Raw genomic sequence first — 24,134 nt, forward strand, 5'->3', positions numbered from 1 at the left:
TCCCATCTACCACACTTGTTTCCCTCTCATCTTTGCTCCTACTCACTGCTCGGGTCAGAAGGAATGCAGTAAGGCCGCTTCACTTAATCAGCAACCCCCACTCCCCAACCCCTCATGCAGAAAATAAAGATGGGGGGAAAATTGCTCTGGGCTATGTCAAAGTATCATCCATACACAACCATTCTCCACTCACCCTATCCCCTGCCTTCTTCCTTGTTCAACAGACATTCCCCTCTTGCTCAGAGCCCCTTTCACATGATGGAAGGAGCAACAAGCTATGCCAATGTGTTTGCAGATGATGCAAAAATCATACATACATACATAAACTGGAGTTACCGACTCTGGAGCAAAGAAGAGAGAGGTTACTGACCATCTACAGAATCATGAAGGGCACAGAAATACTCAATAGAGAAGACTTGTTAAACTGTGACAAGAGAAACACAAGAGGACATGGAAAGAAAATAAAAAAACAGCTACAGAAGAGATCTGAAGAAAAACAGCTTTCCACATAGAGTGGTGGACACTTGGAACAAACTGGACAAAAAAAATTGGGTGAGCAAAAACCATTCACGAATTTAAGAGCAAACTAGACACTGCGAGATACAAAGGCGGGACACCACGAGCGTAGCTCCCCTTCCCACAAAATACAACTAGGTGAACTAGGTAAATATTGCCTTCTCTTTGCATCCATTCCCAGATGCCTATGTCTCATGACACTTTTTAATCCCCTAAGACATTTACTTGCTTCTCTCAATCTATAATTTACTTACACCCCAACTCCTACATTTCTTGCCACATGTGACCCTAAATATTTAAAACTATCCACCTACTTCCAGCTCACTGCCATCCTCTCCCCTTGTTCATCTCATCACTTTACTTTTACCCACATTTACCTTTAACTTTCTATCACATACATTCCCAAATTCCATCACTAACTGCCTTAACCCCAACCCTGCCACAAATGCAGTGTTGTCCCCAAACAACAACTGGCTCATCATGCATCATAGAATTTATTCAGATCATTGTTATAATAAAAAAAAAAGTGATACTCATTTTACTAAACAGTTTTACTACATACAGAATATGAAAAAAGCAACTTCAAATAGCACATAGATAGGAAATAAGAGAGAATGCCTAGTGGTAAATCACCACATATGCCACACCCTGAATAGAGTTTGGATCACACAGACTATAGGTGGTAGTACAGAGGCACCCTCACAGTTATAACAGATAACAATCCAGTGTTCCTTACTAAAAAGATCTATAGGGGGGCATAAGGACCATTACTGGCTGCCACTGTAGGACTGGAGATTCCCAATCACTAAAACTAGAGTCAACAGTTGTTACAAGTCTCACTAGTCTGGGTTTAATCAGGCCACCACCCAGCACTGAAACATTATTAATGCAGAACTGGCCTACTAACAGACGCTATTTTCCCAGTATGTACAATATAAATAACAAACATAAAACATCACACAGTCCAACACTAATACAATTCACACAACAGTGACTAATGCTCCAGCCTAGGTGCTGGTACCATATATTTTGCAGCTGCATGTCTGTAAGAGAAAACCAAAGTAATATATTTCCAAAAAGTTAGAAATTTTCAATAATGCTGTTATGGAGTTTAAGTAAATGTCAATAAAAAGTTGAGACTGTATGATTTTGAAATCTTGAAGATTTGAACAATCAGGAAATAAAGTTATTTGAAAGGTTTTCTGAATCTAAATGAGAAATTGATCCAGAAAATGGGAAATTAAAATGTGAACTTGAGTATGAAGACATAATAAAAGACAAATTTAGTATATTTGAATATAAGAAGGATAAATTGAGGTATATGAAAGGCTATACCACTGGAGCAGAGAAGAGAAAGAGGTGATCTATCGACTATAGAATCATGAAAGGAATGGAAATCCTTGATAGGAATGATTTACTAAAAGTGACAATGGAAAAATAAGAGGACACGAAAAGAAACTCAAAATGGATAACTATAGAGGAGAACTGGGAGAAAAAAAAAAAAAAAAAATTCCATACAGAGTGCATATCTGGAATAACCTAGATAAAGAAAGTGTGTGCAAACACAATTCAAGATTTTAGGAAAAAACTTGATGCTGAAAGATACAAAGATGGGTCACCACGAGCATAGCTCCCTTCCCATATATTACAACTAGGTAAATACACACACTGGAATGGATGAAAAATTTCTTGAGTGGGAGTAAAATGAGAGTGGTACTTAGAGACAAGCACTCGAACTGGGAAGGTGTGATAAGTGGCATCCCACAGGGCTCCATATTGGCTCCTTTAATGTTTGCCATATATATAAATGATATGGATGAAGGAGTGAAATGTTACATGAACTTCTTTGCTGATGATGCCAAATTACTTAAGAGAGTAAGCACAGTAGAAGACTGCAGATCACTACAAGAAGACCTAGACAAAATATGGAAATGGAGTCAGAAGTGTGAAGTGAACTTTAACATTAAGAAATGCAGTATAATAGAATGAATGAATGGAAAAAAAAAAAAAAATAGAATATTGGGTCAATATAAAATTGGTATCAAGAAAGCCAAAAAAGTAGACTCAGAAAGGGACCTTGGAGTAATTATCTCTAGTGACTTGACACCTGATAAACATGTCAATAAATTATTTGGAGAGACTTTTAACTTATTAACCTCTTCACTCTGGGGCACATCGCATGTCTGGCAGCATTAGCTGCCCAACGTGCGATGTTGCATCATAATAATCGCATTATAATAAATAAAGTCAGTGCTCAATCGTTCGTTCTCTTTCACCCGTGTATTTTGATAACCATAGAAAATATGATGAAGCCAGTTTAGAGAGAATGGAGGTTACGTAGGTACGACTACAATAAATATAATCAAGATGCCGACGTCGGCATCATCGAGTACCCACTTGCTCCTCATGCCGCCTATGTAGGCGTTACCGTATGGAAGTGGTTAAGATGAATGAAAGTGGCCTTCGACTACATGGATAAAGAAATGGTAAAGAAATTATTAATTACACTGATAAGACCTAAATTGGAGTATGCTGTAACACTATTGGCACCTAGTACAAAAAAAAAAAAAAAAAAAAAAAAAAAAATAGAACGAATTCAAAAAGCAACGACAAAAATGGCACCTACGCTCTCAAATTTGGCACACAAAAAAATTTGATAAATTACATCTATCAACACTGGAACAGAGAAGAGAAAGAGGTGATTTGCTGACTATTTACAGAATTATGAAAGGGATGGAAGTTCTTGATAGAGATGACTTATTAAAATGGGACAGAAGAGAAACAAGAGGACACAAGAAGCTAAAGAAGGACAGTTACAGAAGAGATTTGAAAAAGAATAGCTTCCCACACAGAGTGATTGATGTCTGGAACAAACTAAATGGGGAAACAGTGAGTGCCAAAACTATACAAGATTTTAAGAACAAACTGGATGCGGAGAGATACAAAAGCAGGTCACTACAGGCATAGCTCTCTTCCCGTAAATTACAACTAGGTAAAACTAGGTAAATACACATACTATAGTTACATTGATAAGACCAAAATTGGAGTACGCTGTGACACTATGGACACCTAGTACTAAAAAGAACATAAAGAAATTAGAAAGAATTCAAAGAGCAACGACAAAGATGGCACCAATACTCTCCAATTTGAAATACAGAGATTGGACAAACTTGAACTACCTACCCTGGAACAAAGAAGAGAAAGAGGAGACCTGCTAACCATATACTGAATTATGAAAGGGATGGAAGTCCTTGGTAGAGATGACTTATTGAAGTGGGATAAAAGAAAAACCAGAGGAGACGAAAAGAAACTTAAAAAGGATATTTACAAGAAATCTGAAAAAGAATAGCTTCTCAAACAGAGTGATATATTTAGAACAAACTGAATGAAGAGACAATGAGTGCAAAAACTATACGAGAATTTATTATCAAACTGGATGCTTAAAGATACAAAAGCAGGTTACTACGAGCATAGCTTCCTGTAAAATACAACTAGGTAAATACCTTGTGGCACAGTGGTTAGAGTTCCTGGCTGCAACTACGGGGGTCCAGGTTTGAATCCTGCCCAGGGCTAAAATAATTTCAGTATTGCTGTGCTGCAGATTGTAACTCCAACTCTTGTGGGCAGGGTGTTGGGTGTGTGTCTAAGTTTACAGCATTACCCAAAGATCTGTCATATACGAGCTCTGAGCTCTCTTCCAGGAGGGAAATAGCTATTGATCACTAGTCCAACATGTGATCCAAGACCATAGTGAATCACACACACAGCAAACTAGACACTGTGAGATACAAAGGCGGGACACCACAAGCACTCCCCTTCCCATAAAATACAACTAGGTAAATACACATAAAAACAAACTAGATGTTGCAAGATATAAAGATGGGTCACTACATATATATATATACATACACATTTATATATACATATATACTTATATATGTGTGTGTGTGTGTGTGTATATGGGTATGCACATATACACATTTCTAAAACCAAGCCTAAATGTACACAAAACATTTAATGTTGATAGTGTTTACTATTTAATTTCCAAATAATCAGCCATGAATTTATTCACTTCCAGTGCCAATACATTTGTTTTCAGTTTTACCTATAATCATCTCTTCTTATTGGCTAATCACAAGTGCCCATCAGGATACAACCAATGGTATCTTCTTGCTGAATGATTGCCACAAACTAAAAACACAAACTGTTCCTCATAAACAGTTGGGAGTCAAGAAACATATTATTTGAATGATTTATTAATTTATTCATTTATCTATTTATTTCTATATTTCTGTGGCTGGAGGTAACAGCCAGCCCACTAATCTCCTAAATCTGAAATACATTGGTCATATATTGTGATGGTTGCAGTGTAATATTCATCAACTGTAGTTGCTACAAAATCATTTGATGGTTGTAGTGGTGAATCAGTAAGTGTGCATTTCAGCTATGGCAGCTTTTTGTCCTTCTATGTGTTGCACCACCATTACTACTCTGGTTGCCTTCATCCTTACTCCTGATGGACTCCCACCAATAGAGACACCAACTACAACATATCCATAACTAGTGTGTCCCCTGGGTTTTGCACTTTCCATCTTTGCTCCAATGTCTTTAAAAAAACAGGTGCAAATATGGGTTTGTTCTTGTGTATGAATTAATTTATGAATGAAGGAGAAGCTCAGCTCAGGAATAGTATAATTCCCCTTAATTGCCAATAGGAGTAAGGATGACTGTTCTGCCTTTTGCACAGTACGAGTTGTTAACTTGTTACAACTAGGTAGCAAATGTCCTCACATTGACCTCCCCTCCCCAGTTCTTCCCATGATCAATCAGGCTATACCACACTAAACAATCTTTCCATAACAAATTTATCAAATTAATAAAAATGTTCTGAAAACTGTCTATTTACTTTCCTTCAGCATAAGATAATACTTAAATAGCAGTTTCATGTAGAGACTAGGGAATTTCCATCCTTTTCATGATGTACAATATGGGCTAAGAAAATTCAACCCCAATGACTCAACGTGTGTGCTTTGTAAACACATTAAACTAGTTTGTGTGAACCTTGTATAGTATGTGAGGTGAGAGGGGTGGTTGAATAGATTTTGTGTACTTTGTACATGTATGCTTTAAATTAGTCACTCCCTTATAAGGAATCTCTGGTTTGTATTTATGCTGTATTTATCTAATTGTAGTATATGGGAAAGGAGCAATGCACTTTGGGTCCCATCTCCTATTCTCTAATTCTTTATCATACCTAGCCTCCAATTCATGTACAGTTCCTTCTTAATATCCTTGATTTCCATTTATGTTTAGATTTAAACTTATGTATTGTTTGAGCTTGGGACTGTATCATTTCCTAAGCTATTTCAAGTATTTATGCATCTATATGGAAAACTGTATTTCTTTACAACCTTTAGACATGTAGTCATTCTTAATTTGCTCCCATGACCTCTTAAAGCCCTAAAATTTTTAATCAGGTCTCTTCTGTCAATGCAATCTATCCCCTTTAGTGACCAAAATAATCATATCACCTCTCAAAATTGATAGAACCAGTGCTTTTAGTCTTTCTTTGTATGGTTTATCAAACCAGTTTGGTTGCTGTCCTTTGTATTCTTTTGATCTTGCTTATATCTTTCACTCTGTGTGGGGACTATACTACTGACCCATATTCCAGTTTTGGATGGATCAGGGTTTTTATGAGTTTTTTCATCATCTCTTCATCTATTTAGTGCCACTTTGATCTCCTGCAGTAGTCTGTATGTTTCTCCCACAATCTTGCTGATATTTTTTTCAGGTGATAGGTTGTCTTTTATCAAGACTTCCAAATCTTTCTCCTTTTTGCTTTTGTAATGGGTTCACTCCCCAAGGAATATTTTAAGTTGCTGCTATTGCCCCTTTCTAGTACTTTGCATTTTTTTTTTTTTTTTTTTTTTTGTATTGAACTTCCTTTCCCATTCTTGGCTCCATACAAAAGTAGTGCCAAGATCTTTTTGCAATTGTAAGACAAGGGGTTTAATTGCGTATCATTTTTCGTTCTTTTCGAAGTACATGACATCACATGTGGCTTAACAGATTACTCTGCTACGCATAGGGGGTTAGCGTAACGAGTGCCCTCTTTTGTGGATTACGTAACGTAAACAACGCGGGGTTAAGGATCCACGGAGTGCTTGTCGCTAACGTTTATTGGCAATAGAAAACACGACTTTCTCATCTTCACACACCAGGTGCTGCCATTGAAACTATGGCAGCAGACAGTAATTGGGAGGAAGAGTAGAAGTAGTAGATGAAAAAACTGTAAAACAATCCAGAGCGACGCTCGTTACTAACAGCTTTTATACAGAATTACAAATAATCTGAACATGAAATACGAGCAGCTTAAGGCTAAATTCATTATGACATACAAGAAACGATATACCAGATCTAAAACTAAATTCGGCTCAAAAACTCACCGAGTAGGCCGCGAAGGGAGCGGGTATACAACTGAAGGCGTTTCAAACCACACTGGCTGGAGGTGTGACGTGACATCACACCACCGCAACCGGTTCTTACACACCTTCTTAAGTCTAATTCTTAACCACTTCAATACGGGACTTAAATCTCGCGGGCAGCAGCCAATGCCAGCCGTACGACGTAACGAAATAATATTCGCGTCATAAAATATAGTCGCCGCTTATATCGATCGTTCTCTCTTTCACCCGCGAATTTTGAAAACCACAGAGAATGGGATTTAGGGCGCATTTGGGAGAATGTAAAAACACAGGGGCGACTACAATAAATATAATCAAGACGCCGATATGGCAGCGTCGCGAATCCACTTGCTCCTCATGACGCCTACGTGTGCGGCACCGTATGGAAGGGGTTAAAGACATTGACAAATAATGAGATGCTATCTTGCAGCACAGCTTGCAGACAACTTACAATGATAGTACAGGTAAACGTCGACTTACGATGGCATTAGGTTTCGATAGAGCCATCGTAAGACGATCTCATCGTAAGTCGATCCCCACTCTGTTCCGTGGTCACTGTACCTAGCCTACCTGTATATTAACCACCAGAGATACTGAATATAGCCTATTAAACATGTACAGTAGTTTATTTAATTATTTTTATCCTTTTTACCATATTCAAACACTATAATATGTATTTTCAGTACGGAACTTAAATCTCGCGGGCAGCAGCCAATGCCAGCCGTACGACGTGACGTAATAATACTCGCATCATAAAATATAGTCACCGCTTTTATCGATCGTTCTCTTTCACCCGCGAATTTTGAAAACCACAGAGAATGGGATTTAGGGCACATTTGAGAGAATGTAAAAACACAGGGGCGACTACAATAAATATAATCAAGACGCCGATATGGCAGCGTCGCGAATCCACTTGCTCCTCATGACGCCTACGTGTGCGGCACCGTATGGAAGGGGTTAAATTATCATATCGTCGTCGTCGTCATCGTAAAGTCGAACAATCGTAAGTCGCGGCCATCGTAAGTCGACGTTTACCTGTATTCTTAAGCAGACGAAGCTTCTGCTCGCAACATACTTAAATTAAAGCATTACAAAAAACAAAATTGAAAACCTCTTCCGAGGGGAAACGAGCCTTACGACAAAAAATATGTAAACATGGGGATACACGGACGTATAAAAAAGCCCCGTTACCTCTCGTAACGGCACATCACAAGTAAGCATGAGGGATAATACACCTCTCACTCCACACCTCTATTATGTCATGTGGATGCATTTGTATGCAAGAACTGATTACGAACCTTAAATTTAGGAGGAGAAAAATTCCCAACCTCCAGTTCAGGATTCCATTAGAGGAATATTTTTAGGCTTTTTTTTTACACATAAATGTCCCATCACAAAACAGAGCAATGGAACCTTGACTTGTATTATGAAGTGATAGTTAGTATCTTTGTCCAGAGATGCGAAAACGTTTGCTGGCACTGAGTGTTGTGTATAACGTGTGGGAGTGCCATTCTGAGTTGAGATTCCCATCCCGACAGACAGGTAGGTTCAAGCAGTTTTGTCAATTAATTGAAATTTATGGAAACAAATGAAGATAGTAGTTAGATTTTATTACCATTTATTATGTAGTGAGATTCTGAGTTGAGATTCCCATCCTGACAGATAATAGGGTAGGGGGGAATTACATTAACACATAAAACAAATACATGGGTTGATTGAGGATGGGAATCATAAAAATCTTTTGTAATAGGTTATAGGAACTAATAATAGTTTGTGAAAGGGATTGCGGCCAAGAGCATTCTCTCCCAACGATCAAGAAAAATTATGTGATTAGGTTAGAATACGGGTTAGGTTAGATTATTAGGTGTAAAGTGATATTTACAAAGGTGGCTGGATGGTTAGATGTGTAATACCCACATGTTCTGTTCACACCACTGGGTCATTGAATCTTTACCCCTTTTCACTATCTCACTATATTTCATAAATTATTCATAAATAATAATCCAGGGTAATGATTTTTATTCATTTTGAACATTTAAATCAGTATATAATTGGATTGGAATCTCAAGGGAAAAAGACATTCTTGTATGGTGTGGAAGCATTATATTTCTACCCCCCTTCTTTACAAAGGATTACAAAGGCAAAGCATGCCGACAGGAGACCTTTTGATCCATATCTAGGTCGGATGAAAAAAAAAAAAAAAAAAAAAAAAATCATATTAATAATAAATTAAAACTATAACAATGTAAATAACAATTAAAATACATAAATAAATGCATTGGTATAGTTGAATAACAAACAAACAGGTAAATAGTAAATGATAATAAATTGACATATAACCAACAATAAATGAAAATCAGACAGACAAATTATAACAAAACAAAAACAAATAATATAACATAAATTATAATAATTACAGCATCTTACTTAGGTATTTATCTAAATGATTCTTAAAGCTTCGAACTGAACTACATTGCACTACCTGTGCAGGAAGTTTATTCCATTCATTAACTACACGGTTGGCAAAGTTGTTTCTACCTACTTCCAAATTGAATCTATTTCCGGACAGTTTGAGACCATTGTTTCTTGTCTGATTCTCATTCAATGTGAAAATTTGGTCACTTTTGATGTTGTCAATTCCCTTTAAAATCTTAAAGACCTGTATCAAGTCACCTCTGAGTCTACGCTTTTTTAGGGAAAACAGATTCATGTGCTTAAGTCGATTTTCGTATGATTTATTTTTGATATTTGGAATCAGTTTTGTGGCTCGCCGTTGTACTTTTTCCAGTCTGTCAATGTCTTTAATGAGATTCGGTGACCATACGGAAACAGCATATTCCAAATGTGGACGAACTAACGATTTATATAGCTTGTTAATGAGTGATGGACTTTAGAAATCAAAAGATCGCGCAATCAATCCCAGAATCTTATTTGCTTTCTCAGAGGCTGAAATACACTGCTTGGATGATTTGAGGTCGTTACTGATAATTACGCCGAGATCTTTTTCACTATCCACTTTTGTTAACGAATTTCCAAATAACTTGTAATCGTACTTGCTGTTATTTTTACCTATGTGCATTACCTTGCATTTACTTGTGTTAAATTTCATTAGCCACTTTTCAGACCATTGCTGTAATTTATCTAAATCTTCTTTTGTCTGCTATGAATGTAATTATGTATTATGTTTATTTTACATTGAATACAAATTCAGGAGAAATGTACATTATAATTAATATCAAATCATAAATCAGTAAACCAACTTGTAAACTTAACCTGGATGTCGCAAATATAAGTAACAAAAACAGCTTAAAATGGAGAGAATGGAATAAAATCGAGTGTTGATCATGAGTAACCATGTGTTCTAATTTATATTTAGCTTTGTGGTTGGGATGGTGGCAGCAAAATACGATAACCATCTCATGATTACTAATCAAAATAATACGACTTAACATAGGATTTCCTAACCAACATTGTATAGATATATTTAACTAATTGTCATTCTCATACATGGTGCTTGGGATTGAACATGATTTTATGAAGGTGTACTATTCATTTCACCCATCCATTCATTGGTAAATCTATTGTAGTTGCCGAATGTGACACTGCATATTTTGGTATAGCAGTGATGGGATTAATGCCCATTCATTAAAAATTGTAGTCATCATTTCTGACACAACACAATAGTCTAGCATCCTCCACATTTATAAATTTTCTCATGATTTTTTTGTCATATTTAAACATGTTGATATAACTTGTTGTACCTTCCATCATGTCATTGACATAGACAAGAAACATTATTGATGCAAGCACTGAAATTTGTGGAACTATGCTCATTACTGCTCTCCACCTTAACCACTTCCATACGGTGACGCCTACATAGGCGTCATGAGGAGCAAGTGGGTCCGCGATGATGCCGACGTTGGCGTCTTGATTATATTTATTGTAGTCGTACCTACGTAACCTCCATTTTCTCTAAACTGGCTCCATCATATTTTCTATGGTTATCAAAATTCACGGGTGAAAGAGAACTAACGATTGAGCATTGACTTTATTTTTTATAATGCGATTGTTATGACGCAACATCACACGTCGGGCAGCTAATGCTACCAGACGTGCGATGTGCCCCGGAGTGAAGAGGTTAACATCTTATTCTTTACTACTGTCCTCACGTAAGTCGATCATGAGGTACTTTATCAAATGCCTTCTCTTGGTTGAGGTACAGAGTCCACACACACCTCTCTTGCATTACATCAATCAAGTAAAAGTTTAAAAGGTTCAACACACTTGTCCTTCCATATTTGAAACCAAACTGGCTGTCTGTCAGAATCTTCATCTTTTCGAGATATTTGGTCCATCAATCTTTCACATAATTTCACTATTGTTATGGTCAATGATACTGGCCTACAACTTAGTGGTATCTCCATATCTCCACCTTTGTGAATTAGTACCACATTTGCCCTTTTCCAATTCGGTAGCAAAATGCCTTCTTTCAATGAACATGTAATAAGACTGTGAATCTTGTCTGCTAGTTGTTCCCGACATTCTTTAAATATCCAGTTTGAGATCCTGTCAGGTCCTGAAGCTTTTGTCATATCCAATGATCCCAAGAGATTGAGCACTTCCCTCTCTTCTACATTTATATCTTTTTTGTGAAGACTGATTGAAAAATTTCATTCATTATTTCTGCCTGAGCTGAGCCCTCTTCAAAGACCTCACTGCCCACTATTAAATTGGTGATTACTTCCATCTCAATTTACCATTTATAAACCTATAAAATAGTTTCAGTTCATACTAGCATTTCTGTACTACATCTTTCAAATTTTCTTCCTTTCAATTCTTTTAGTCATTCCTAGCTTGTTTGTAAGCTTTTGTTTTATTGCTTCTCTTCCATCATTTTCCCCAAGTCACTTCCCTGGCATTTATTTGCACTCACATTCTTTGTTAAACTTGTCCTGCTTCTGCTTCTTCCTTCCACTAGTCTTTGGCATATATGTGTTCACTCCTCAGTTGTCAATGCCATAAAATATTTCCCATTTCCTCCTTATTTCTGTGGAATTGATGAATACCTCCCAGTTTGATTCTTCAAAGAATTTTTTTCAACCCTAAGTAATCTGCTTTCCTAAAATTAAGTCTTCCTTGCCTGTGTGATTCATTCCTTGGCTCTACTTCCTCATCCTCCAGCTGAAACTCAATTGTTATATGTTCACTTTTTCCTATGGGTCAAAGGTAGTTCAATGAAGTGATAATGTCTGGCTCTTTGGTTAGTAATAGATATAATCTTGTGGGAATGTCCTCTCCTCTTACCTGGGTCCCTTCCATTACACATTGGGTCATTGTGTTCTCCATTGCTATAGTTAACAGGGTATTTTCCCAGGAATCTGTTTTGTTACTTGCTTCCCATTCCTCCCAGTTGACCTCACTGCAATTAAATTTTCCAATAAGGACTATATTGCTACTTTGTTCAATGTTTTTCTTTAGAAGAGCTGTATCTATTAGCATTTCCTGATATTCAGCTTCATTCCAACCTCTTGTCTTAGGGTGGATGGGATGTATGCCGCCATAAATTCTCTTTTATTCTGCCCTTTAATACAAATTTCCAGGTGGATTGTTTCAGCCTTGCCTTCACTCGGATTTGCTTCTTCCACCTTCATGTCACTTCTCACTACAAAAATTACCCCTCAACCCAATTCATCTTCTCTATCTCTTCTCCAGGTATATCTACTGTTCCCCAATTGTAGGTCTAACATTTTGGGGGAGTTTTATTTCCATGAGACACAAAATGTCAGGCTTGAGTAGTCATTTATCTCCAACCTAACTGATACTAAACCATCAACATTAGCATATGTTACTCCAAGTATCCTTGTGGTGTTTCCTTTGCAATACTGCCTTCCTGTTTTTGGAGAAATCTTTTCCTCACCTTATGACTGACAACTCTCCAGAAGAATTAGAGGGAAAAAAAAAAAAAAAAAAAAAAAAAATATTGTCATGATCTGGCATGTTTTTGATGTGCTGTATCAAACCTGGTCATGATTCAATCAGTTCTATCAATTCAATTGCCAACGTGCTTTATGCGTTTAGTTGGTAGATTTTCTTTCTTACACTGGATATGAAATAAAGGTGAAATGCAAAATATAACTACTTACATAAAAGAAATTATGTACAGAGTGAGCTTACAAGATATGAGGGTTGAACAAGGCCATGAATAAGTTGGCACACCATACAACCCTCTTTTTATATGTGGGGCACATACAAGTGCCAGTGGGAGGTGCCATTTATCCATATAGGCCTAGTCTATGTTCCTATTTACCTGGCTTCACAGAATTCTTCCACTTTATTTTTGAGTGAAAAAGGTTAACAATTCATCATTTGCTATCTGAATCTTGCTAAGAACTAAGTATGATTTGTGATAGCACTACTTCTGTGACTGTCACCACTCTGTTGTCGCCCCTATGTACCGTCTTTCTTTCGTGCTTTTACTTTTGTTTAGTGTGTCTTTCACTTTCTACCTTCCTTTCACCACTGTCTTTCTTACATACGATTGTCACTCACAATTTTAGTCGGTAGTTCCTGTGCCTCCAATCATCAAACTTAGTCTAGTTCTATAATGATGGTTCCACTTAGTATAGGCTATAGCACATCTCATATGTTCTTTTAGTATCATCTTATGTATAGGAGGGGGAATCAAACAGTGGAGACCTTTCCTTTATTTTCTTCACGAATATTAATACACTTGGTTCTCTTAAGGACACCAGAGGACTCCCTTTGAGAACACTCAATTTAGGTCCTATGTCAGTTCTGCAATGATGTCATGATTTCTTTAGCCCAATGATCTTAAATTTTAGATTTAAGAACCTCCCCTACGGCCGTGATCTTACAAATGTGAACAAATTTAACTTTTTCCTCCACCCTTTCTCCAATCAGATCTGCTGTTACAACTCTTCATGCAATACTGCTTACTCAAGTAATCTCGAATTCACTGCACACTTAGTTTACATACTGTATAGATCAGCAAAACAAAGTACGGTACAACCACTCCTCGTTTAACAACCTACTCGGTTAACAACAACGCGGAGTAACGACGGGCTTTATGACAGACCAATATTCATTTAACCTAAATCTCCCAAAGTTACAACGTCATGTACGATAAGTTGGCTGAGGCAAATTTGTATTATGTTATAAATGAACTTGTACGGTGGATATTAGCTGTGAGGTAAAGTGTTCTGAAGCTTAGGTCTACATTACCATCCTGCAAGCTGCAAAAACTACCTGGGGTACAGTATATACCGGTATTGGTAAATTTTTTGTTTCGACCATGGGCGCAATGTAGCAATAGAAAATTAATTATTTTGTAAATTATAATGTATCAATGTAACATGTAATTTTGTGAGCGGAAATAAAAAAAACAAAAATTGTGCTAAAAGAGATTTCGTAAGTAACGAAGTCGTGTCGGATGAATGGTATGCCATGTTTATGATATATGCCAACGTCGAAGAAATGAAAGGATGATAAATTTGTCTAACCTAAAAAGTGTTTGATAAATCATTACTGTACCTGCAAATTAAATGGCATCCGGCTTGTCCTCATTGTCGTCGTCGTGAGAGACGTTGGCGGGCTTTTCAACCACTCTCTCAGCTTGTGGGGTATACAAAGTTCTTGCAGCTTGAAGGAATGCATGTATCTCCGCTCCATAACATTCCTTCAAGAAAATATACCTGGCGAGGTACTGTCTGAATTACTGAGGCCATCAATTGACAGAGAAGATGGTGTCCCGATCCTATGCTACCGACTTCGTTCATTAGCATATTTGCTTGTAGCAAGGTATTTTTTATTTTCATTTCCGCCCACAAAATTGCATATTATGTTGATACATTTTAATTTACAAAATTAATAATTTTCTATTGCTATATTGTGCCCATGGTCAAAACTAAAAAATATCCCGGTATCTAATATGGAATGTCAGCACATGCAGATTTGGTCATACACGGTAATTTCAGGAACCTAACCAACGCGTTTTTTGAGGGCTTTCTGTACTATCAAAACAGTAAATAAAGCTTTAATGTACTGTATAAAAGAGGGAAAATACACAAAAATGAAGATACATATATTGCTGGACATTGTACATACAGTACATGTATGTATATGTATACACTTTCACTTAACGACCAATTCAGTTAACGATGGCGACGCTGGTCCCAATTGTCGTCGTTAAACAAGGAGTGGTTGTAATAAAATGGAGTCCCTAAGCCCCCATTTAAAAACATAACACTGAGAGACTGTTGTTTACAAAACAGCCAACTCTTAAAAATGAAATCCTCACCATCTACCCCTGTATCTACTTCACCTATCTACCTGTATCTGTGAGCCTCATTTACAATCTTCTTACAGGGCTCGGCAGCTACCACTTGGTCATCCCGACCAACCATTTTCTACTACCCTCTTACAGGGCTTGGTATACATAATATTAAGGGAGTTAACATGTTACACAAGGAACTATTAAAACTATTTCAGCATAAACTGGCTAAACAAATTTAAAAGAAATACCGTTCAATGGATGTTGTCATCAAATTAATAGTAACTCAAGATTTTTGTTATACATAACAAAGTGTAAGGAGAACAGTAATTTACTTACCTGATTTCTGTAGAAATCCTATTCCTGTGGCTGATTCTGCTTCAGTCTTTGATCCTTAGATTCACACCACACAATTCCTATGCTATCTTACCAAACATTTAATTTCTAACACAGCCCCACCGCATCCCCTTCATCCCACTCGTACATGCACGCACGCTGGAGCAAAGAAGAGAGGTGACCTACTGACCATCTACAGAATCATGAAAGGCACAGAGATACTCAATAGAGAGGACTTACTAAACTGGGACAAGAGAAACACAAGAGGGCATGGAAATAAAATAAAAAAAAACATAGCTACAGAAGAGAACTGAAGAAAAACAGTTTTCCACATAGAGTATTGGACACTTGGAACAAACTGGATAATGAAATAGTATGCGCAAAACCATTCATGAATTTAAAAGCAAACTAGACACTGCGAGATACAAAGGCGGGACACCACGAGCATAGCTCCCCTTCCCGCAAAATACAACTAGGTAAATACACTGGCAGTCGAACGAATCCGATGTGCCTGAGAATGCTCTGTGAGCTAATGTCAAATATAGCAATTCATCAATAAAGTGGCGCAGTACCTAGTTGTAAACAAACACAAGGGGGCGATAGTGAGTGGTAGAACTGTGATGTAGCAAAGTGATCAAGTTAAATAAGAAAAAAAAAAAAAAAAAAAAGGGAAATGGATAAAAATGATGATAAACTGGCATACGCTGAGACAATCAAAGGAAGACTAGATATGAGTAAGTATGAAATGCCTTTGGGAGTGGTTAGAAAAAAAATGTAATATTGATAGTCCTAGATATGAAGAATTATTCCATTAATTCAGAACAAAAAGAGGTATGGACATCAAAAACATGCTAATAAACCAAGAAATATTTGAAATGACAAGGGAAATTGTTGAATGAAAAAGGGAACATAACCAATTATACAAAGAAGTGAATGAATTGAGAAAGGAAAATGCACTATTAATTAGGGAAATGGTGGAAATAAAAAAGGAACTAGCTATAGTAAAAAATGATAAGGAAAAGATGAAAAATGACACAGATAAAAATGAAACTTTGTTGAGGGAAGATAATGAGAAGATACTAATAGAGGCAGGCAAAGTTGGTGAAAAAAAAAATGGAAATTAAAAACCAAATGAAAGAAGACAAAGAAAAAAATGCTATTTAAAGAAATAGTCAAAGAACAAATGACACTGTGATAGAAGTACTAAAGGAAAAAAGAAATTGGGTAAGAGACAGTAGACAAAAAAATGTACTGTAATCTATGGTATTAAAGAGAAACATGGGCTAATCCAGTTCCAAAGGGAAAAAGAGGAGAAGAATATAATGAGGGAATTACTAAATTACAGGAGGAGGGACAAGGATTTGAAAAGGAAATAGAAGATATTTACAGAATGGGGAGATATCCTGAAGAGAAGAATAGACCTCTCAAAGTAAAACTAATTTTGCAGAGGATAGTGGAAGAAAAGTTAACAAATGCAGGAAGACTAGCAAAAAGTAATAACTACAAAAATTTATGGATAAAAAAGGAATTGAATGAGGAAAAAGAGAAAGAAAAATCAGAGGAAGCTATGGAAAAGAACAAGAAAAGAATGGCGAGCAAAGGGAAGTTTTTTGGAGAGTGATGGACTTGAGAATGAGGAAATGGTACATGAGGGAAAAGGAAATGCAGGAGCAAGAAGAAAAGAAAGAAAAAGAAAAAAATAAAGGTAACATATACCAACATAAATTGATATCAGGAATAGATTAATTGAATTACTATCCGGAACAAGAAAAAACAGATATAATGGGGATTGTGGAGGCAAAATTGAAAGGAACATTACCACCAAATAGCATAGGCCAAGGATTATATAATTGTTGGATCAAAACAGAGAAACAAAGCAGGGTGGAGGAGTCATGTTGATAACCAAGAAAGGCCTAAATGTGACAAAAATCACAGAAGGAGAGAGCAATGTGTTGATTATGATAAGAGTTGAGGATAGAGATATGAAAAATAGAAAGTATGCAGTGATTTATATTCTGCTTAAAACTCATGCATGGAATGAAATGAACATTCCAAAATTCTGGAATGCACAAGCCAAATGACACACTAAAGAAAAAAGGAAATCTGGTAATTATGGGTGATTTTAACTCAAAAGAAATACATTGGGAAGAAATGACATTGAAAGGTGGAGAAGATCACTGGGGAAATATTACTGGAAATGACCAGTGATTACACATTAATGCAATGGGTCATGGAAAATTCCAGATATAGAAATAACGATGGACTCTCAAGATTGGATTTGATATTCACATCAGAACCTGAAATTGTGGATAAAATAGAACACAAGACACCAATCTGAAAAAGTGATGCACATACTACTAGAACTAGAATTAAATGAAGAAACAAATACAGAAATAAACGAAAAACACAGAAAAGGAAAACTAATGTATAATAAAATGGAATTTAGGAAACTTAGGAAATTCTTTCAAGAAGTAAATTAGGAAAAATTTAATAACAAAGAAACAAAGGTGGAAGAGAAATGGACAATTTGGAAGGAAATCTGTAATGAAGGAGTGGATAAGTATGTACCCAGACAAAAACAGGAAAGGGTATACATAAAATCCTGGTACAATAAAAGTGCAGTGAGGCAAAAGACAGAAGAGATAAAGCCTGGAAATGATGGGGGAAAAAAAAAAAAATCTTGAGAAATGAAAAACATACACCAAACTAAAAATTTAATGTGTAAAATATACGTAGGGAAGAAAAAAGAAATTATGAAAAGGACATAATAGACAAATGTAAAGATCATCCAAATTACTCTATAGATACATAAATGGCAAACTAAAAAATAAACAGGAAATACTTAAATTACATCAAAGTTACAGAGAATACACAGAAGATATAGAAATGGCAGATATTATGAACAAACATTTCAAATCTATATTCAAAGAAAAATAAATTCTACAAAACTGTGATCAAAGAAATGAAGTAAGATTTCCTCCAATGAAGGAATTAAATATTACTCAGAATGAAATAATGAATCAAATGTCAAATTTTGACATTAACAAATCACATGGCCCAGACAGAGTTGCAAACTGGATGCTAAGGGAATGTATAGATGAACCAGTGGCGTAGGTAGAATGTGTACCACCTGGGGCGATCCTTGAGTTTGACGCCCGGTTTCCCACAAAAAATACATATTGCAGTGACTCACTCTTAAAGTTATATATATATATATATATATATATATATATATATCAACTAGTTTGTGTACCATTATAATATTACTTTCACATGCTCAAATATAGTATACTTTACACACCAAACAAACTCAAACTTTGTAATTAACAGTTAAACAAAAGGCAAGAATGACATAGGAATTGTAAAAACATGTAAAAAAGATTAGGACCATCTTTGTTTCTGAAATGATTAATGAAAACTACAACTCTCAACAAAGTAACTTTTCTTGCCTTTTTGTTGGCAAATTCTTCAATGACAATGTCGAAATTTATTTCATCTGTCAATTGTTGCTCTATAGACAGTATGGCAAGATTTCTCAACTGCAAGGTGCTCATAGTAGATCTTATGTAATTCTTGATCAGTTTTAGTTTCGAAAAACTCCTCTCACAGGTAGGAACACTAATAGCAATTGTGAGGAAAATCCGCAGCATTACTATATATGGAACAGTTTCCAAGGTTATATTTTTGAATAAACTGCAAAAGTTCATGGGGGCCTTCTTTCCTTATTTTTATTCCTTCTTTAATATCAGCAATAGCAATAAAATGCTGAAGTCTTTTTCTCTCAATGAACTTCTCTTTATCAATGTCATGATCGTGATCTATTTTACACTTATATTTATCATCCAAAAGATTCAACGGGGTAAGAAAGGCATATTTCTCAGCAAGTGCATGAAGCTGTTGAAATCTCAAAGTTAATTCTTGGATCACTCTGTCCAGCGAAGAAAACATTTCTCTCCTCAGTTCATTGTTGTATGGCAATTCAGCGTCTCGTGATCCTTCACCAAACATTTGTTTCTTCTTTTTCTGTTGGCACTGACACTCCATGACTATCCCTAGATCATTGCAAATTTCTTTGGCATAATTAACACTATTACTCACTAGCTTGTCCCTGTTTTCCACTAGAAATGTTTTTAATGCCCTGAGTTTTATATCACATTTTTGTATGTTCAATCCTTTGGTTTGGAGGTAAATGTCATTAATTTCTAAAGGACAGGTCCCCACAGGCCAAGAAAGCACAAAAAAGGAAAATTATTGCAACACACCAAGTAGAACACCAGCATCTGCCCTAGTACCTATATTTTCTTCTTCACCAGTTAACTTTTCTAGGGCACTTAAGATTTTTTAGAAATGTTTCATTATAACACTTACAGCTTTTCCCCTTGCACTCCACCGAGTTTCTATTATGTGCTTGACACTTTGACCAGTGAGTGAAATTAGAACTTCCCAGTGATGGGTTGATGAAGAAAAAATTCAAACATTCTACACATCCAAAAAAGGTAACAGAATTCACACCAACGGAAGCTGCATGAACACCCACCAAATTCATGTGACAAATTCTGCTTTTTGATTAATTTCCTTGGTACGTTTCAGAACACCAGTATGCAGACCAGCCATCACCGCAGCGTTATCATATGCTTGCCCTCTACAATTTTGAATATCAATTCTGTCTTTCTCTATTTTTTCCAAAATCATCGTTGATATATTCTCGGCAGTTTTACCTTTTGTTTCAATGAAATCGACAAATGATTCCACAACCTTCACTTTATCTCATCAGTCATAACATTGCATAAATCTTGGCTCACTTGATCCTTATGTATTTACCTAGTTGTATTTTGCGGGAAGGGGAGTTATGCTCGTGGTGTACCACCTTTGTATCTCGCAGTGTCTAGTTTGCTCTTAAACTCATGAATGGTTTTTGCACACATTATTTCATTGTCCAGTTCGTTCCAAGTGTCCACCACTCTATGTGGAAAACTTTTTCTTCAGATCTCTTCTGTAGCTATGTTTTGTTTTGTTTTTTTCGTTCCATGTCCTCTTGTGCTTCTCTTGCCCCAGTTTAACAAGTCCTCTCTATCCAGTATTTCTGTGCCCTTCATGATTCTGTAGATAGTCAGTAGGTCACCTCTCTTCTTTGCTCCAGAGTCGGTAACTCCAGTTTAGCCAATCTCTCCTCATATGACAAGTGTGCAAGTGCAGGTGCCATTTTTGTGGCTGCTCTCTAGATTCTTTCCATTTACTTTATATTCTTTTTGGCACTGGGTGACGACAATGTTGACACATATTCTAGTCTAGGCCTTATCAGTATGACCAATATTGTTTTAATAATTTCTTCGTCCAATTATGTAAATGCCACTTTTATTGGTCTTAGCAAGTTGTAGGATTCTCTGACAATTTTGTTTATCTGCTTATCATAGGACAAGTCGTTTGAGGTAATTACACCCAAATCTTTTTCGGATCTCTCCTTCTTTACCTCCTTAGTTCCAATTTTATATTGTCCTGATATTCTATTTTTGCTTTTTCCAAACGCCATTATGCTACACTTGTTAATATTGAAGTCCACTTCCCATTTCTGACTCCAGTTCCATACCTTATTCAGGTCTTCCTGCAGTGATTCGGAATCCTTTTCACTTTTTACTTTCCTTAACAGTTTGGCATCGTCTGCAAAGAAGCTCATGTAACATTTCACATCATCATCCATGTCATTCACATAAATAGCAAACATTATTGGAGCCAAAACAGATCCTTGCAGTACTCCACTGATCACCTCTTTCCAACCTAAATATTTTTCTCTGAGCACTACTCTCATCTTTCTACCAATCCGGAAGTCTTCCATCCATTTTAGTAGGTTCCCTTGTATCCCTCCTATATGTTCCAGTTTTTTTTAATAACTTTTTGTGTGGTACTTTGTCAAAAGCTTTTTGTAAGTCCAGGAAGGCACAATCAGCCCATCCATTCCTTTCTTGCACTATGTCTATTAACCTTAAGTAGAAACATATTAAGTTTGTGGTACATGAAGTGCATGAAGCTGTTGAAATCATGAGTGCTGTCGAATATCATGGAAAAGTACTTGGCTTCTTAACTTTCTTGATGACTTTACTTCTTACGTTTTCTCCCAAAATTTCTATAAGCTCATTCTGAATAGTAGGAGACAGATAGGAAGTAGCAAACTTGTTTCCCAGCTGGATTCTTAGATGTTCACGTAGCACTGGATCATATTTCGCCATCAAATGAACTAACTATAAAAATTATCTGTTGCTTCAAGTTCAACATCAGTCTCGTTATTCTCACAATTGACTCCTCTGTGGCCTCGTAAAGCCAAATTCTGTTTAGCTAGGATCAATGATATCAAGCAATCTTGAAAGGATTTCCTTCCACTTCTTCACTTGGCTTTCAACAACTTCTCTTTTATCAATTGTTGCTCCACGAGCAATCCTAATTTCCAACTCCTTCCATTGTGTGAAATTCCGAACGTGAGCTACACTGGATTCATGCTCGGATATTCTAAGATTCAGTTTCCACCATATGTTGAATCCGTCCTCGGAATTAGTTTTTGAGTTACTTCCGTGTGAAAACAGTTTGCAACAAAAGCAGTAAAGAGCTTCCTTGGAAGGGGAGTACACCATCCGTGATCTCAACAATCTTTTGCCATTTGGCAGAATTAAAAAAAAAAACATTCCTGAGTTAGTTTTCTAGTTTGTCCTTTGGTTGACACACCTTGACGAATTACTTCACCAAAATCAGAATCTAGATTTTGAACCACAGATGCGCCTTGACGTACCAGAAAGATCTGTGTGCCATTGCTAATCTTGCTTGGCCATAGGCCAACGTCTTTTATGTCCACTCCGTCCACAGCTGGTCCTGGAATATTTTCTTCATGTTCTTCATCACTTGAGGGAGTTGAAGTTGATGAATCGCTTGAAGTTGAATCCCTTGAATTTGACAATGATTTGGATTTGTAGACTTCTCCAGCTTCAGTAGTAGTAGTTTCTATATGACTGATGTATTTCAATAGTCCACCTTCATTCTTTTTTAATAATTCCTCTCTTGCCTTTCTCTTTTTTCTGTAAGCAGCACCTCTTTCTTTAGCTCGCTTCATCTGGGGATAGAGTGATAGTCTATTACAAGTATAAAACATTTGTTTTTCGAGAAAAAAAATCACACTGCATGTTGAAAAAGGAAAAAAATAGATCGAAGTGATGACTGATTAATCTAAATATCACAAGTGACATGTCATAAATTCTACAGTACAATTTATTATTACGGCATTGAAAAAGAATCCAATGTAAGCATATGTAGGTATGAAGACGGAAATGGCGTAAATATTCAAAAGGATAAGGAAAGCAGAGAAAATATCCATTGAATAGATTAATTACAGCATTGAATAATAAAAAAAAAAAAAATCTAGAAGTAACATGCATATGAAAACAACATAAGGTACCGTAAGTTATTTTCATTTTGAGGTCTGAAATATTTTTCTTAAATAGCATTTCCTCTGCAAATGCATAATTTTATGTACATATATATATATATATATATATTATTTTAGGTTAGGATTTTAAATTTGATTGGTATGAGCAAGGGGGGAAAAAATAATTCGTCACTGCTCAACAGTCACCACCAAAGGCGTGTTCACCAAGGGTTCAGGATACAGAGAGCTCCAGGAGTAGAACTGACCATTCATCCAGCTGTGTGCTTCACAACCCCTACTTCGACCTGGAAGTGCAGCCCCATGGGGCCAGTGGTCTCTGGCTAAATTCTAATTCTCACAACACTTTAATGTCTCTCCATTCTGTGATCATATATATATACAGTATATATCATACACACACACAGAGCAACCACAAAAATGGCTCCAGCATTTTCAAACTTGTCATACGAAGAGAGACTGGCTACATTGAAGTTACTGACTTTGGAGCAAAGAAGAGAGGTGACCTACTGACCATCTACAGAATCATGAAGGGCACGGAAATACTCGATAGAGAGGACTTGTTACATTGGGACGAGAAACACAAGAGGACATGGAAAGAAAAAAAAAAAAAAAAAAAAAAATAGTTATATAAGAGATCTGAAGAAGAACAGTTTTCCACATGAGAGTGGTGGACACTTGGAACAAACTGGATGAAACAATAGTTTGTACAAAAACCATACATGAATTTAAGAGCAAACTAGACACTGCAAGATACAAAGGCAGGACACCACGAGCGTAGTTCTCCTTCCGGTAAGATAGAACTAGATAAATACACACACACAACTTGACGGCAACTATTGCTACAGCGGTCCAAGTTCAAATCCTGCTCAGGGCTGAATTAATTTCAGTATTGCTGCACTGTGAGTTGTTACTCCAACTCTTGTGAGTGGGGAGTTTGGGGTGTGCATGTAAGGTCACAGCATTACCCATAGATCAGTCATATATGAGCTCTGAGCTCTATTCCAAGAGGGTAAAAGCTATTGATACGAGTCCAACATGGGATCCAAGACCATGGTGAATCACACATTTATATCTATTTATATATATATATATTATA

The 24,134-nt window shown here is 36.4% G+C and overlaps 2 protein-coding genes and 1 pseudogene across 4 annotated transcripts in view; 1 reads left to right on the top strand and 2 right to left on the bottom strand.

Moving 5' to 3' along the window:
* The window catches only part of LOC143039866 (uncharacterized), a 131,328-nt gene extending 109,415 nt beyond the window's left edge, over positions 1-21,913 (top strand). Inside the window, exon 9 of one of the 2 annotated variants that reach the window (XR_012967670.1) lies at positions 20,200-21,913. Coding sequence is in view for 1 of the 2 variants with exons in the window: in XM_076210136.1 (XP_076066251.1) it covers positions 8,439-8,478 (40 nt within the window). In the remaining variant the exon portion in view is untranslated. Of the gene's footprint in view, positions 1-8,438; positions 12,956-20,199 lie in introns of those variants that run through there. The other variant, XM_076210136.1, reaches the window with a different exon arrangement.
* Positions 1-24,134, bottom strand: part of LOC143039869 (uncharacterized) — a 105,572-nt gene that overhangs the window by 70,678 nt on the left and 10,760 nt on the right. The window lies entirely within an intron of this gene.
* Positions 21,936-23,609, bottom strand: LOC143040128 (zinc finger MYM-type protein 5-like; annotated as a pseudogene).

The sequence above is a fragment of the Oratosquilla oratoria genome, chromosome 27 (genome assembly GCF_046742065.1).
Source record: "Oratosquilla oratoria isolate Oo_2021 chromosome 27, ASM4674206v1, whole genome shotgun sequence".
In the NCBI taxonomy this organism is placed as follows: domain Eukaryota; kingdom Metazoa; phylum Arthropoda; class Malacostraca; order Stomatopoda; family Squillidae; genus Oratosquilla; species Oratosquilla oratoria.